The sequence below is a fragment of the Chiloscyllium punctatum genome, chromosome 27 (assembly GCF_047496795.1).
Source record: "Chiloscyllium punctatum isolate Juve2018m chromosome 27, sChiPun1.3, whole genome shotgun sequence".
NCBI lineage: Eukaryota > Metazoa > Chordata > Chondrichthyes > Orectolobiformes > Hemiscylliidae > Chiloscyllium > Chiloscyllium punctatum.
Window position 1 is genome coordinate 23,226,788 of NC_092765.1, and position 16,009 is coordinate 23,242,796.

Consider the following 16,009-nt stretch of genomic DNA (forward strand, 5'->3'; position numbering starts at 1 on the left):
CAAACCCCTTTTTCCTCTGACGAATGCACGTAATTGACAATTTAGCATGGCCAATTCACCTAACCTGCACATCTTTGGACTGTGGGAGGAAACCGGAGCACCTGGAGGAAACCCACGCAGACACAGGGAGAATGTGCAGACTTCACACAGACAGTCACCCGAGGTTGGAATCAAACCTGGGACCCTGATCCAGTGAGGCAACAGTGCTAACCACTGAGCCACCGTGCCACCCCTTATGGATGGCATTGCGTTGTTAGAGCTGCGATCATTCAGGCGAGTATTCCAAGAGCTGACTTGTGCCTTGTAGATGATGGACAGGTTTTGGGGACTCAATGCCACAGAATTTCCAGGCTCTGACCTCTTTTATCAAACTATTCTTGTCTGGTTCAGTTTCTTATCAATGGTGACCTCCAGGATTTTGATAGGAGAGAAAAGCCATTGAATCGCAATGGGAGTAGATTCTCTCTTGTTGAAGATGGTCATTGTCTGGCACCTACATGTTACAAGAGGTACTTGCCATTATTAGTCTAAGCTTGGGTCCTGTTCAGGTCTTGCTCCTTAAGGACATGGGCTGCTTCAGTATCTGAGGAGTCATAAATAGTGCCAAATGTTGTCCAGTCATCACATTCTGGCTTCTAACTTCTATCAGAAAGTCGGGTCATTGATGAAATAGCAGAAAGTTGTTGGCCCTAGAACACAACGGAGAGGCAGTGCCTTAGTATTATTATCATTAGACTATTAATGATTAGATTAGGTTAGATTACTTACAGTGGGGAAACAGGCCCTTCGGCCCATCAAGTCCACACCGACCCACTGAAGCACAACCCACCCAGACCCATTCCTCCACATTTACCCCTTCACCTAACACTATGGGCAATTTAGCATGGCCAATTCACCTAACCTGCACATTTTTGGACTGTGGAAGGAAACTGAAGCACCCGGAGGAAACCCATGCAGACACAGGGAGAATGTGCGAACTCCACATAGATAGTCACCTGAGACGTGAATTGAACCCAGGTCTCTGGCGCTGTGAGGAAGCAGTGCTAACCACTGTGCCACCATGCCGCCCACAATCTGGAGACTCGTACTTTCTGGGACTTGGTTCGAATCCTGCCATGGCGTGGAATTTGAATCCAATACAAATCTGGAATTAAAAGTGTAATGATGACCATAAAACCATTGCTTATTGTCAGGAAAAATATCTGGTTCACTAATGTCCTTTAGGGAAGGAAACTGCCATTCTTACCTGGTCTGGTCTAGATGTGACTCTAGACCTACAACAATGTGATTGACTCTCAACTGCTATCCAGGTAATTAGGGATTGGCAATGAATGCCAGCAATACCCACATCCTGTGAATGAATTTTAAAAAGTGTGACCTGTTATCTTGCCATTCTGTGCTTCTTTCAACTGTTCTTTTAAGAAGAAGGAGCATTGATTCATCCAGTAAGGGGTGGTGGTAGGTGGTAACCAGCAGGTAATTTCCTTGACCACGTTTGATCTGATGTCATGAGATTTCAAAGGATCCCAAATCACAGCTGAAGAATCCAAGGGAAATTCTCTTGTGAGCCACTATATTGCCAACTCTGGTGCCTCAGTCTGCCCACGGGACAAGAAGTATCCAGGGATTGTAATGGTGGTGTTTGAGACTTTGACTTATCTTTCCGTGAGAACAATTATGTCAGACTGTTCCTTGACTAGTGTGTGGGACAGGTCTCTTGCCTTTAACACAAGCCCTAGATGTTAGAAATAGGATTGCCACCGCTGTTTTTGGTGCCAGGGCTGGTGCTGTCTGGTCCAGTCGGTTTCATTCCATTTTGACGTTTTACAACTGAGTGGCCTGCTAGACTTTCCGAGGCACCGAAGAGTTAGCCATTTGAGTTTGGAGTCATGATTAACGCCAGAGCAGTTAAGGATAGCAGACTTTCTTATCTGCCAGAAAGATTTTCGCAACAATCAACGATGGTTTCCTGCTCATGAGTAGTGAAACTAGCTTTTAATGTCGGATTTATTATTAATTGAAATTAAATTAATCTTCGATATGGGATTTGTATCCACATCGCTAAAGGATTGATTTGACATTGTTAGTGCAAAGACACCAATATCAGCCACATCTCCCCTAAACATGTTGAACAATTTGTAATTTTGTTAAGAATTGAAATCCATCAATTGAAGATATTATTTCGAATCAAGTGGAATGTAATGATTACAAAGTGTCCAAAATATAGTAACCTGAATGCGGTTTCAATAGGGACTATCAAAGTTTCACTTAGTACTATTATTTTTTCGGCATTCATTTGTGGGGCTTGCCGTTGCTGGCTGGCCAGCATTGATAGCCCATCCCTATTTGCCCTTGAGAAGGTGATGATGAGCTGCCTTCTTGATTCATGGCAGTCCACTTACTGTGGTTGACCCACAATACTGTAGGGAGGGAATTCCAGGATTTGGACCCAATGACTGTGAAGGAATGGCGGTATATTTCCAACTCATGGTGGTGAGTGGCTTGGAGGGGAACTTGCAGGTGGTGTCCCTAAGTACCTGCTGCCCTAGTCCTTCGAGGTGGAAGTGGCTGTGGGTTTGGAAAGTACTGTCCCAGGATCTTTGGTGAATTTCTGCAGGGCATCTTGTAGATAGTATACACTGATGCTACTGAGCGCCGGTAGTGGAGGGATTGAATGTTTATAGATGTGGTGCTAATCTAGCCGGTTGCTTTGTACTGGATGGTGGATTAGTGGTGCTGGAAGAGCACAGCAGTTCAGGCAGCATCCAAGTAGCTTCGAAATTGACGTTTCGGGCAAAAGCCCTTCATCAGGAATAAAGGCAGTGAGCCTGAAGCGTGGAGAGATAAGCTAGAGGAGGGTGGGGGTGGGGAGAAAGTAGCATAGAGTACAATGGATGAGTGGAGGAGGGGATGAAGGTGATAGGTCAAGGCAGGAGCATGCTGAGACAATGGGTCGGCCAGGGTGGTCAGGCTTGTGGATCTTGGGAAGGAGGTAGAACTGGGCAGTGGCAGGAGCATTCTGAGACAATGGGTCGGCCAAGGTGGGCAGGCTTGTGGATCTTGGGAAGGAGGTAGAACCGGGCAGTGATGGTGTCAAGCTTCTTGAGTGTTGTTGGAGCTACATCCATCCAGGCAAGTGGGGATTATTCCATCACACTTCTGACTTGTGCCTTGTAGATGGTGGATAGACTTTGGGTGACAGGAGGTGAGTTACTCACCACAGTATCTCTAGTCTTTGACCTGTTCTTGTAGCCACTGTGTTTATGTGGTGATTACAGTTGAGTTTCTGGTCAATGGTAACCCCAAGAATTTTGACAGTGATGGCAAGACCATTGAATCTCAAGGGGTGTTGGTTAGAGTGTCTCTTATTGGTAATAGCAGAATATCAGAATCAGTCGAAGTACAGTTTTGAAATTTGAAGTTAGAAATACAAAAATTATCTTCTGCTATAAAAAGCCTGGAAAAAAATAGGTTAAATTTAACCAATTTGAATCTCTTTTAATTATCATTATATGTTAGGATTTAACTAAGCTCATTTTGAATATTTTAGTGAGGCTTTATTTTTGTACTGAAATTAATTAAACAATGTTTGGAATTTACAAAGAAGCATAGAATAGGAAGCGGTTATTGAGTGTCTCAGGAGATTCCAAGTGAAAACAAGAATCTTAAAATTCAATTAGGTATGAAGAAAGAGCTGGTGAAGATTCATCTGTTAACGAGGCTATAAATAAAGACAAAGGTGGAAGACAAAGAAACAATTCAGAATGTTCAACAAAGTACTTTCCATTCAGAATCAAAGAAACAAAAAGAAAATTTACTTCTAGCTTTTGAGCGAATTAAAGGCTAGTTTTATTTGAAACCGAGTTGTCAGGATTCTTTGCAATATAAGCTGAGTATTGAGAGTGTCTTGGAATGCAGCAAAGAATCATGAAGAATTTGATAAAAATAGAATAGATTTTGCCGTGAAACCAGCCAAAAATATAAAAATAGATTATAAGACCTTCTCTAAATACCTGAAAAAGATGAGAGCGCACCTGAAGTAAAAGTTGGTACCTTAAAAACAGAGACATAAGAAATATCATGGGGATTTGGTAGAGACGTTAAACAAAAGTTTTGTCTGTCTTCACACAAGACATACGTGACATAGCAGAAATAGACAGTAACTTTGGGCTAATAGCTGTGAAGAACTTTCGGTAACTACAGAGGAACCTCAATTATCCGAATTTTGGATTATCTGAACACGATTGCAAGGTCCCGATGCTTGGCTAAACTGTGTTATCCGGCATTCGATTATCCGAACAAAATACTCCCTGCCCGTGTTGTTTGAGTAATCAAGGTTCCTCTGTAGTAGCATTAGAGCAAAACTACTGGAGCAACATTACTGATTGAAATTCCACAATCCCCAGTATTGGATTGCCCATTTCCTTGAATTGTAAAACAGCTGCAAATGTTATGGTTACACTGGTTGTGGCTTTCAACCATTTTTGAGATTCTAGAATGGTCTCAAAAAAATGGAAGTCCACAAATATAATAATTATTTAAGAGAGGAGTGAGAAATAAGACAAGAGCCACAAGTCAGTTCATTGACATCACTCGTGAGGAAATTGCAGAAATTGTTATCAAGAAAGTCTTAATAATGCACTTAGAAAAGCATAGAGTGATTAGAACAAGTCATAATGGTTTTAAGGCAGGGAAATTATGTTTGAGTAATCTTTTTAGAGTATTAGTGTATCTAGGAAACACTGGATGAAACATCCATACAAGACATTAATACTTTAAGTAAGGGCTGATGAAATTAGGATGATTTATTGACCTGAATAAAGACTTGATTAACAGATGGGAAGTGAAGAGCAGGGATAAATGAGAAACTTTCAGGCTGGCTTCAGAAGTTTTAAAACTATGTTTAATGTTGCCATAAACCTTTAATTTTCTAAAATTTTCTCACCATCCTCTTGAGTAAAAGAAAATTTAAAATGTGCCCTTTCTCCTGCCCCCATTCCTGAAGTGCAACAGTTGCAAATCCTGGTCTATCAGAAGCAGCAGATGCATGGGAACACTGCCCCCGATAAAGTCTCCCGCAAGTTGCACTCCATCCTGATTTTGAATTACATTGCCAGTCCTTCACTGTTGTTCGGTTGAAATCCTGGAATTCCCTAATAGCACTCTTGGTATACCTGCAGCTCAAAGCCAACTGGGGGAATGGGCATTAAGCACTGGCCTAACCAATGACCCCCACATTCAATGCAAGAATCTTTGTTTAAAAAGACCATTGCAGAGATATGTTGGATTGCTCCATCAAATGAGAGGATTTTCCGAAAAGTTGAATAAATTGTTTCTGGATTCTTTGGAGATCAGAGGAATGAGAGGTAAACTCATTGAAACTTTCAAGATTATGATTGGACTTGGTGGGAGAGCTACTGAGACATTTCCTCTGGTTACAGAACCTAGAATAACGAAGCACAGTTTCAGGACAGGGTGCTGATTATTTACAACTAGGATGAGAAATATCTTCACTGAAATAATTGAAAATCTATATTACTGATGGTTATGAATTTGCCATCTATAATTTTATTTAATGTGTAAAGAGACAGATTTTTGGTCTGTCGGGTAATCAAGGGAAATAGAGAGTTGGTTATAAGTTGAAGCCCAAGATCCGTAATGATCATTAGGATCAATAAGCTTTGCACGGGTCAGGATGGTATATGTGGAGTGTGGAAGAATTTGGAGGCATCGTGGAAATTTAGTGCAAAGGGGAATATGTGCCTTTTGCTTTCTTTTTGATTGGCACATACTTTGTAAGTTTTTTTTTAAAAACAGGATAAATTGAAGTCCAGGGTCAAGGACCCTGCACAAAAGACTAACATGACAGATAAGCCATAAGTTCATTGGTTCGTGATAATTTCTAATTTAACTCTGTTATAGGTTACTTTCAGATTGAAGGGAAATCAGGGTAATCTTGCCAGCGATAAACTAAAAGAACAGTATGAAAAATTTTTAAATCAAATTTAGATGAAGTAATTAAAATAGAGATGCTGAGCCAGGCAATGTGTTGTAATTGCACAATACGGGAGCTAGTGGACTCCATTATGGTTCACAGTGACCACATCAATTGCAAGCGTTGGCTGTTTGAGGAACTTCAGCTAAGAGTTAATGAGCTGGAGTCTGAGCTCGAAACACTGCAACGTATTAGGGAAGGGGAAGAGTTACCTGGAAACTGTTTCAGGAGGCAGTCACAGCCCTTAGATTAACTATCTTAAATTCAGTCGTTGGTCAGGGACCGGAGAGTGTGAGTACGAGCAAGGCAGGTCCAGGTGATAGTGCTGAAGGAGCCTCAGCCCTTGAGTTTGTCTTAACAGGTTTGAGAGTCTTGCTCCCGGGATGGCTGAATGTGTGATCTGTAGGGAGGATAAGCAAATTGACAAAAGCACTGTGGTACATGGAGCCATTCAACAGCGAGAGAAAAGAGAAATGTAGTTGTAATTGCAGATAATTTGTCAGTGGAATTGACATTGATCTCTGGCTAGGATCAAGAGTCCTGAAGGCTGTATTGCCTGCTTTAGGATATCTAGTCTGGGTGCAGAGGAATTTGGAGTGAGGCGGCACGGTGGCTCAGTGGTTAGCACTGCTGCCTCACAGCACCAGGGTCCCAGGTTTGATTCCAACCTTGGGTGACCGTCTGTGTGGAGTTTGCACATTCTCCCCGTGTCTGCATGGGTTTCCTCCGGGTGCTCCGGTTTCCTCCCACAGTCCAAAGATGTGCAGGTCAGGTGGATTGGCCAAGCTAAATTGCCCATAGTGTTAGGTGCATTAGTCAGAGGGGAATGGGTCTTGGAGGAGCGGTGTGGACTGGTTGGGCCGAAGGGCCTGTTTCCACACTGTAGGGAATCTAATCTAATCTAAAAAAAGATCCAGTTGTGGTCCATGTAGGTACCAATGAAAGCAGAAGGAGGTTCTGCTGAGGGGATATGATCATCTAAGGGCACAATTAAAAAGCAGAGCCAAAAAGGTAATAATTTCTGGAGTACTACCTGAGCCACAAGCAAATTGGCACAGAAGCAAGAAGACTAAAGAGGTTAAGGTATGACTCCAAGATTAGCGTGTGAGAAATAAGTTTGAATTGTTGGGACATTGGCATCAGTACTGGGGATGGAGGGAGCTGTTTCGCTGGGGTGGGCTTCGCTGAATCATGCTGGGACTGGAGTCCTGGCGAATCATATAGTTAGGGCTGTGCATAGGGCTTGAAACAAAATAGTGGGATGGGAGGGGGGTGGCAGTGGATTCACTTGTCCAGAAAATTATGGAAAAGATTAAGTGGGGAAGGGCTCAGCAAAGGTTGAAGTTTCTTGGACAAGTAATAGAACAGAATATGGAAAGGGTCAGGAATCTAACCACGCATGGCAAATAAGGTGAATACTGTTGAGAAGGGGGACAATCAATGCAGGACTGAAGGAGTTGAATTTAAATGCATGTAGTAAATGTGACTGCACGGGAATGGGACTCGGAATGAAGTATCCAAGGATATGTAGCCTTTTGAAAAGGTAGGCAGAATATGGAAAGGATCGGGAATCTAACCAGGCATGGCAGATAAGGTGAATACTATTGAGAAGGGGGACAATCAATACAGGACTGAAGGAGTTGAACTTAAATGCATGTAGTAAATGTGACTGCATGGGATTGGAACTTGGAATGAATTATCCAAGGATATGTGGCCTTTCGAAAAGATAGGCAGATGGGCAGACAAATTGGGTTGCCTTGTTGGTAAGAAATGAAATTAAATCAATAGCAACAAGTGACAGCGTAGGAAGGTGTACTGAGAGGCAGTATTACAACAATCATAAGGGAGCAGCTTGCGGTAGCACCCATTAGGGAACAGGCACTTCTCGATTTAGTGATGTGTAATGAAGCAAACTAGATTAGGGAGCTTAAGGTGAAGGGACCCCAGGAGACAATGACCGTAATATGATTGAGTTCACCCTGTAGGTTGAAAGGGAGAAAATTGAATCAGATGTAATGGCATTACAATTGGTTAAAGGTAACTGACATGAGGGAGATGTTGGCCAGAGTTGATTGGAAGGGGAGCTTAGCAGAAAAAACAGTGGAACAGTAATAGCAGGAGTTTCTGGAGGTAATTTGCAAGGCAAAGCAGAAATCTATCCCAAGGAAGAAGAAACATATTAAGGGGAGGATGAAGCAACATTGGCTGACAAGGCAAGTCAGGACAGCCTAAAAGAAAAAGCATACAATGTGGTGACGATTAATGGGAAGCCAGAGGACTGTGAAATCTTAAAAAATCAGCAGAAAACAACTAAAAAAGCTTTAAGGGCAAGAAGATGCAATATGAGTGTAAACTAGTTAGTAACATTAAAAAAATTGCAAGAGATTTTTAAAAGATATCTAAAAGATAAGGGAGAGGCAAGAATGGACATTGAATCACTTGAAAATGAAGCTGGAGAAGTAGTACTGGGAAGCAAAGAAGTGGCAGAACAGAATAGGTACTTTGTATCAGTTTTCACAGTGGAAGATGCCATTAGCATATCAGAACTTCGAGAGTCAGGGGACAGAGAGTAGTGTAATGGCCATCACTAGAAAGCTAGGAGAATGTGAGGACTGCAGATGCTGGAGATCAGAGCTGAAAATGTGTTTGCTGGAAAAGCGCAGCATCCAAGGAGCAGAAGAATCGACGTTTCGGGCATGAGCCGAAATGTCGATTCCTGAAGAAAGGCTCATGCCCGAAATGTCGATTCTCCTGCTCCTTGGATGCTGCCTGACCTGCTGCACGTTTCCAGCAACACATTTTCATCACTAGGAAGCTTAAAAGTCTAAAGGCGGATAAGTCACGTGGATCAGATGGACTCCACCCCAGAGTTCTGAAGAAGAAAGCTGAGGAGATTTATTGTCGTGATCCTTCAGGAGTCTCAGGAATCAGGGAGAGTCCCAGAGGAATGGAAAATGTAACACCCATGATTAAGAAGGGAGGGAGGAAGACAACAGGAAATTAAAGTCTGGTCAGCCTGACCTCAGTAATTGGTAAGATTTTGGAGTCCATTATTGAGGATGAGATTGTGGATTACTTGGAAATGCGTGGTAAAATAAGGGGGAATCAGCACAGCTTCATCAAGGGGAGGTCATGTCTGACAAATCTGTTGGAATTCTCTGAGGAGGTAATAAACAAGTTTGACAAAAGAGAGCCAGTGGAACGATTTGGAAATCCAGAATGCTTTTGACAAGGTGCCACACAGGATCTGCTCAATAATACCTGAGGTAAAAACAATGACTGCAGATGCTGAAAACCAAATACTGGATTAGTGGTGCTGGAAGAGCACAGCAGTTCAGGCAGCATCCAACGAGCAGCGAAATCGACGTTTCGGACAAAAGCCCTTCATCAGGAATAAAGGCAGTGAGCCCGAAGCATGGAGAGATAAGCAAGAGGAGGGTGGGGGTGGGGAGAGAGTAGCATAGAGTACAATGGGTGAGTGGGGGAGGAGATGAAGGTGATAGGTCAAGGAGGAGAGGGTGGAGTGGATAGGTGGAAAAGAAGATAGGCAGGTCGGACAAGTCAAGGAGACAGTAACTGAGCTGGAAGTTTGAAACTAGGATGAGGTGGGGGAAGGGGAAATGAGGAAGCTGTTGAAGTCCACATTGATGCCCTGGGGTTGAAGTGTTCCGAGATGGAAGATGAGGCGTTCTTCCTCCAGGCGTCTGGTGGTGAGGGAGCGGCGGTGAAGGAGGCCCAGGACCTCCATGTCCTCGGCAGAGTGGGAGGGGGAGTTGAAATGTTGGGCAACGGGGCGGTTTGGTTGATTGGTGCGGGTGTCTCGGAGATGTTCCCTAAAGCGCTCTGCTAGGAGGTGCCCAGTCTCCCCAGTGTAGAGGAGACCACATCGGGAGCAACAGATACAATAAATGATATTGGTGGATGTGCAGGTGAAACTTTGATGGATGTGGAAGGCTCCTTTAGGGCCTTGGATAGAGGTGAGGGAGGAGGTGTGGGCACAGGTTTTACAGTTCCTGCGGTGGCAGGGGAAAGTGCCAGGATGGGAGGGTGGGTCGTAGGGGGGTGTGGACCTGACCAGGTAGTCACGGAGGGAACGGTCTTTGCGGAAGGCGGAAAGGGGTGGGGAGGGAAATATATCCCTGGTGGTGGGGTCTTTTTGGAGGTGGCGGAAATGTCGGTGGATGATTTGGTTGATGCGAAGGTTTGTAGGGTGGAAGGTGAGCACCAGGGGCGTTCTGTCCTTGTTACGGTTGGAGGGGTGGGGTCTGAGGGCGGAGGTGCGGGATGTGGACGAGATGCGTTGGAGGGCATCTTTAACCACGTGGGAAGGGAAATTGCGGTCTCTAAAGAAGGAGGCCATCTGGTGTGTCCTATGGTGGAACTTGTCCTCCTGGGAGCAGATATGGCGGAGGCGGAGAAATTGGGAATACGGGGTGGCATTTTTGCAAGAGATAGGGTGGGAAGAGGTGTAATCCAGGTAGCTATGGGAGTCAGTGGGTTTGTAAAAAATGTCAGTGTCAAGTCGGTCGTCACTAATGGAGATGGAGAGATGTCAATTTCGCTGTTCGTTGGATGCTGCCTGAACTGCTGTGCTCTTCCAGCACCACTAATCAAGTAGTCAATAATATCTGAGCCTGTGGTGTTCGGGGAAAGATACTTGTATGGGTAGAGAACTGGCTGATTGGCAGAAGGCACCATGTGGGGATAAAGGGGTCTTTCTCGGGATGGCAGCTGGTGACTAGTGAAATTCCAAGTGGGTCAGTATTAAGACCACAAGTATTCATGTTATGCATTATTGATCTGGACGAAGAAACTGAGGGCATTGTTGCTCAGCTTGTAGATGATTTGCACAAAGTTAGGTGGAGAGACTGATGGTGTTGAAATAGCAGGGAGGCTGCAGAAGGATTTGGTTAGTAGGCAAAGTGGCACATGGAATATAATTGGGAAAGTGAGGTTTGCACTTTAGTAGGAAGAACAGAGGTTCTAAATGAGGAACATTTTTCCTGGAGCATCGGAGGCTGAGGGGTGAACTTATAGAGGGTTATAAAACCTTGAGGGGCATGGATAGGACAAATAGAAAAGGTCTTTTCCCTGGGGTGGAGAATCCAAAACTAGAGGATATAGGTTTAAGGTGAGAGGGGAAAGATACAAAGGGACCTAAGGGGCAACTTTTTCATGCAGAAGGTGGTGGATGTATGGAATGAGTTGCCCGAGGAAGTGGTGGAGGCTGGTACAATTACAATATTTAAGAGGGATCCAAGTGGGTATATAAATAGGAAGTGTTTAGAGGGATAAGGGCCAAGTGCTGGAAAATGGGACTAGATTAGGTTTGGATATATGGTCGGCATGGACGAGTTGGAACAAAGGGTCTGTTTCCATGCTGTACATCTCTGTGACTATAACTATAAATCTGAAGCAAAAAGCAACTTGAGAATCCTCGTTCAGGATTTTCTTAAGGTTAACGTGCAGGTTCAATTGACAGTTAAGAAGACAAATGCAATTATAGAATCCCAACAGTGCAGAAGGAAGGCACCAACCCTCTGAAGAGCATCCCATCCAGACTTAGACCCCCACTCTATCCCTGTTACCATGGCTAATCCACCTGACCTGAATATGCCTGAACACAGTAATTTAGCACAGCCAATCCACCTAAGCTGCACATCTTTGGACTGCAGGAGGAAACCGAAGCACGGAGGAAACCCACAGACACTGAGAATGTGCAAGCTTCACACAGATAGTTACCCAAGGATAGAATCAAGTCCAAGACCCTGCCACTGTGAAGGCAACAGCGCTAACCATTGATCCACCTTGCTGCCCTATTTGAACCCTCAACCTTTGAATGGCCCCTTTAACCACTGCCTCAGTGTGCTCTTCATTGTATCACAGAATTGCAGTGTTGGCATTCATTTCATGAGGGCTGGAATACAAGAGCAAAGATGTACTGCTGAGGCTGTATAAAGTTCTGGTCAGACTCCATTTAGAATATTTCAGCTAGTTTAGACCCTTCTCTAAGAAAGCATGTGCTGGCATTGGAGGAGCTCCAGAGGAGGTTTGTAAGTATAATTCGAGGGATGAAGGGCTTTTCATATGAATACCAATTGAGGACTCTGGGCCTGTACTTTATGGAGCTGAGCAGGATGAGGGGGGATGTGATTGAAACTTACAGAGGCCTGGATAGAATGGACACGGAGAAAATGTTTCCAATAGTGGCAGAGACAAGGACCCAAGCACATTGCATTAGAGTGGAGACATGAGAACTGAGATAAGGTCGAACTTCTTCATGCAGGGGGAAATTAATCTGTGGAATTCATTGCTGCAGAGAGCCGATGAGGCTAAATCATTGAGTATATTTAAGACACAGATCCATGATTGGTAAGGGGCGCAAGGGTTACAGGGCGAAGGCAGGAGAACAGGATTGAGAAACATATCAGCTATGATCAAAAAACAGAGCAAACTCTATGGGCTAAATATCCCAATTCTGATTCTTTATCTTCTGGTCTTATGATTACCTTGAATTGCAGAGCAGTTTGATTGGTTGTATAGTCTTCTCCTGCTCTTATTTCCTTTATCATAACATTCTTATGTTTCTGCCAGTTGTAGTATAGGTTGTTCTGCGCTTCACTGCAACCTTACGCTATAGAAAATGGTGCTGTAGAAGACCGCCGTAGAAAATCGCCCTATAGAAGATCGCTATACCCATTCAGTAGAAAGTTTGTGTTATCCAAATACCGCCCACAATTTGTCAATCATGTTATAGCCAATTCATGTTGACAAAAACACTTACTCGCAGCTGGTATGTATCCTTACACCTATCTTGGCTTCCATGGCTGATAATACACTTGCCCAATGCAAATCTATCAACTTCATTTGTTAAGTTTTGAATTGGCCCCATCCCATTGTTAATGATATTATCAGACGTTAAGGGTTCATTGTATGCAGCAGTACATTCTGACATCGTCCCTTTGCATGGAATCTGCTAAATTGAGAGTATCAACTGGCAGTGAGGTGTCATGAGATCTCATGAATATATATCCAATAGGAGTACTGGCAACTTCTTGCACCACATCAAGAATTACCCTCATTATTGAATTTGTGATGGGTTGAAATTATGCCTCTTTGCAAAAATGTTATCCTGTTAGGGGCTCTCTTGTGGTACGGTGGTAGTCTCCCTTGCCCTGAACTGAGAAACCCGGATTCAAGTCCCATGTGCTCCAGTGATGTTCTGATCTGAGCAAATTGATTTAAAAAACAGTTAAAGGTATTCTGTGGCACCATTTACTCACCATTTTTACTTGTCTTTTAAGTGATATATGGATCTTGGTTTGACCACATCAGAGACTGGTACAACCATAAAGATGAACTCAACATGTTGTTTGTAACGTATGAGGATATGCAGAAAGTAAGTATAAATTTAAATGGTTAAAATCATGAATTATAAGGGCCTGGTACTATTACATTACAGAAAATGCTGTTAAATCTTAATTTTAGCATTTGTATAATTTGTACTGATGTTTAATTTTTTTTTGAATACATGATATCTGTGGGTGCTGATAACTATGAAAAATATATTTGAATTTCCAGAGAGAGGAAGGATTATGTAACAAGATTTCTCAAATTTTCAAAACTTGTTGCATCAACCTATGAAACAATCTAAAGGCCATCTAACCTATACTGTTCCATTTTCATCCATATGTTTATCCAATGACCATTTAAATGCCCTTAAGGTTGGCAAGTCCACTACTGTTGCAGGCAGAGCATTCCACACCCTTACTAATCTTTGAGTAGAACATAGAACATAGAACATAGAACAATACAGCACAGAACAGGCCCTTCGGCCCATGATGTTGTGCCAAACTTCTAACCTAGATTAAGCACCCATCCATGTACCTATCCAAATGCCGCTTAAAGGTCGCCAATGATTCTGACTCTACCACTCCCACGGGCAGTGCATTCCATGCCCCCACCACTCTCTGGGTAAAGAACCCACCCCTGACATCTCCCCTATACCTTCCACCCTTCACCTTAAATTTATGTCCCCTTGTAACACTCTGTTGTACCCGGGGAAAAAGTTTCTGACTGTCTATTCTATCTATTCCTCTGATCATCTTATAAACCTCTATCAAATCACCCCTCATCCTTCGCCGTTCCAACGAGAAAAGGCCGAGAACTCTCAACCTATCCTCGTACGACCTACTCTCCATTCCAGGCAACATCCTGGTAAATCTTCTCTGCACCCTCTCCAAAGCTTCCACATCTTTCCTAAAGTGAGGCGACCAGAACTGCACACAGTACTCCAACTGTGGCCTAACCAAAGTCCTGTACAGCTGCAACATCACTTCACAACTCTTGAATTCAATCCCTCTGCTAATGAACGATAATACTCCATAGGCCTTCTTACAAACTCTATCCACCTGAGTGGCAACCTTCAAAGATCTATGTACATAGACCCCAAGATCCCTCTGTTCCTCCACCTGACTAAGAACCCTACCATTAACCCTGTATTCTGCATTCTTATTTGTTCTTCCAAAATGGACAACCTCACACTTGGCAGGGTTGAACTCCATCTGCCACTCCTCAGCCCAGCTCTGCATCATATCTAAGTCCCTCTGCAGCCGACAACAGCCCTCCTCACTGTCCACAACTCCACCTATCTTCGTATCATCTGCAAATTTACTGACCCACCCTTCGACTCCCTCATCTAAGTCATTAATAAAAATTACAAACAGCAGAGGACCCAGAACTGATCCCTGCGGAACTCCACTTGTAACTGGGCTCCAGGCTGAATATTTACCATCTACCACCACTCTCTGCCTTCGACCGGTTAGCCAGTTTTCTATCCAATTGGCCAAATTTCCCTCTATCCCATGCCTCCTGACTTTCCGCATAAGCCTAACATGGGGAACCTTATCAAATGCCTTACTAAAATCCATGTACACTACATCCACTGCTCTACCCTCATCCACATGCTTGGTCACCTCCTCGAAGAATTCAATAAGACTTGTAAGGCAAGACCTACCCTTCACAAATCCGTGCTGGCTGTCCCTAATCAAGCAGTGTCTTTCCATATACTCGTAAATCCTATCCCTCAGTACCCTTTCCATTACTTTGCCTACCACAGAAGTAAGACTAACTGGCCTGTAATTCCCGGGGTTATCCCTATTCCCTTTTTTGAACAGGGGCACAACATTCGCTACTCTCCAGTCCCCTGGTACCACCCCCGTTGCCAGTGAAGACGAGAAGATCATTGCCAACGGCTCTGCAATTTCCTCTCTTGCTTCCCACATAATCCTAGGATATATCCCGTCAGGCCCGGGGGACTTGTCTATCCTCAAGTTGTTCAAAATGTCCAACACATCTTCCTTCCTAACAAGGATCTCTTCTAGCTTAACAGTCCATTTCACACTCTCCTCTTCAACAATACGGTCCCTCTCGTTCGTAAATACTGAAGAGAAGTACTTGTTCAAGACCTCTCCTATCTCTTCCGACTCAATACACAGTCTCCCACTACTGTCCTTGATCGGACCTACCCTCGTTCTCGTCATTCTCAGGTTTCTCACATACGCATAAAATGCCTTGGGGTTATCCTTGATCCTATCCGCCAAGGATTTTTCGTGCCCTCTCTTAGCTCTCCTAATCCCTTTCTTCAGGTCCCTTCTGGCTATCCTATATCCCTCCACTGCTCTGTCTGAACCCTGTTTCCTCAACCTTATGTAAGCCTCCTTCTTCCTCTTTACTAGACATTCAACCTCCCTTGTCAACCAAGGCTCCCTCACACGACCATTTCTTTCCTGCCTGATAGGTACATACATAGCATGGACACGTCGTATCTGCTCTTTGAAAAAGTTCCACATTTCCACCACATCCTTCCCTGACAGCCTATGCTCCCAACGTATGCTCCTCAAATCCTGTCTTACAGCATTGTAATTTCCCTTCCCCCAATTGTAAAATCTACCTCGTTGTGCGCACCTATCTCTCTCCATAACCAAGGTGAAAGTCACAGAATTGTGGTCACCA

The 16,009-nt window shown here is 43.8% G+C and overlaps 1 protein-coding gene across 7 annotated transcripts in view; it reads left to right on the forward strand.

The window, feature by feature from the left end:
• The window catches only part of LOC140453540 (amine sulfotransferase-like), a 50,285-nt gene that overhangs the window by 19,419 nt on the left and 14,857 nt on the right, over nt 1-16,009 (forward strand). For all 7 annotated transcript variants that reach the window (XM_072548311.1, XM_072548308.1, XM_072548312.1 and 4 more), the window contains one exon: nt 13,300-13,394. In XM_072548311.1, the coding sequence (XP_072404412.1) occupies nt 13,300-13,394 (95 nt within the window). The remainder of the gene's footprint in view (nt 1-13,299; nt 13,395-16,009) is intronic.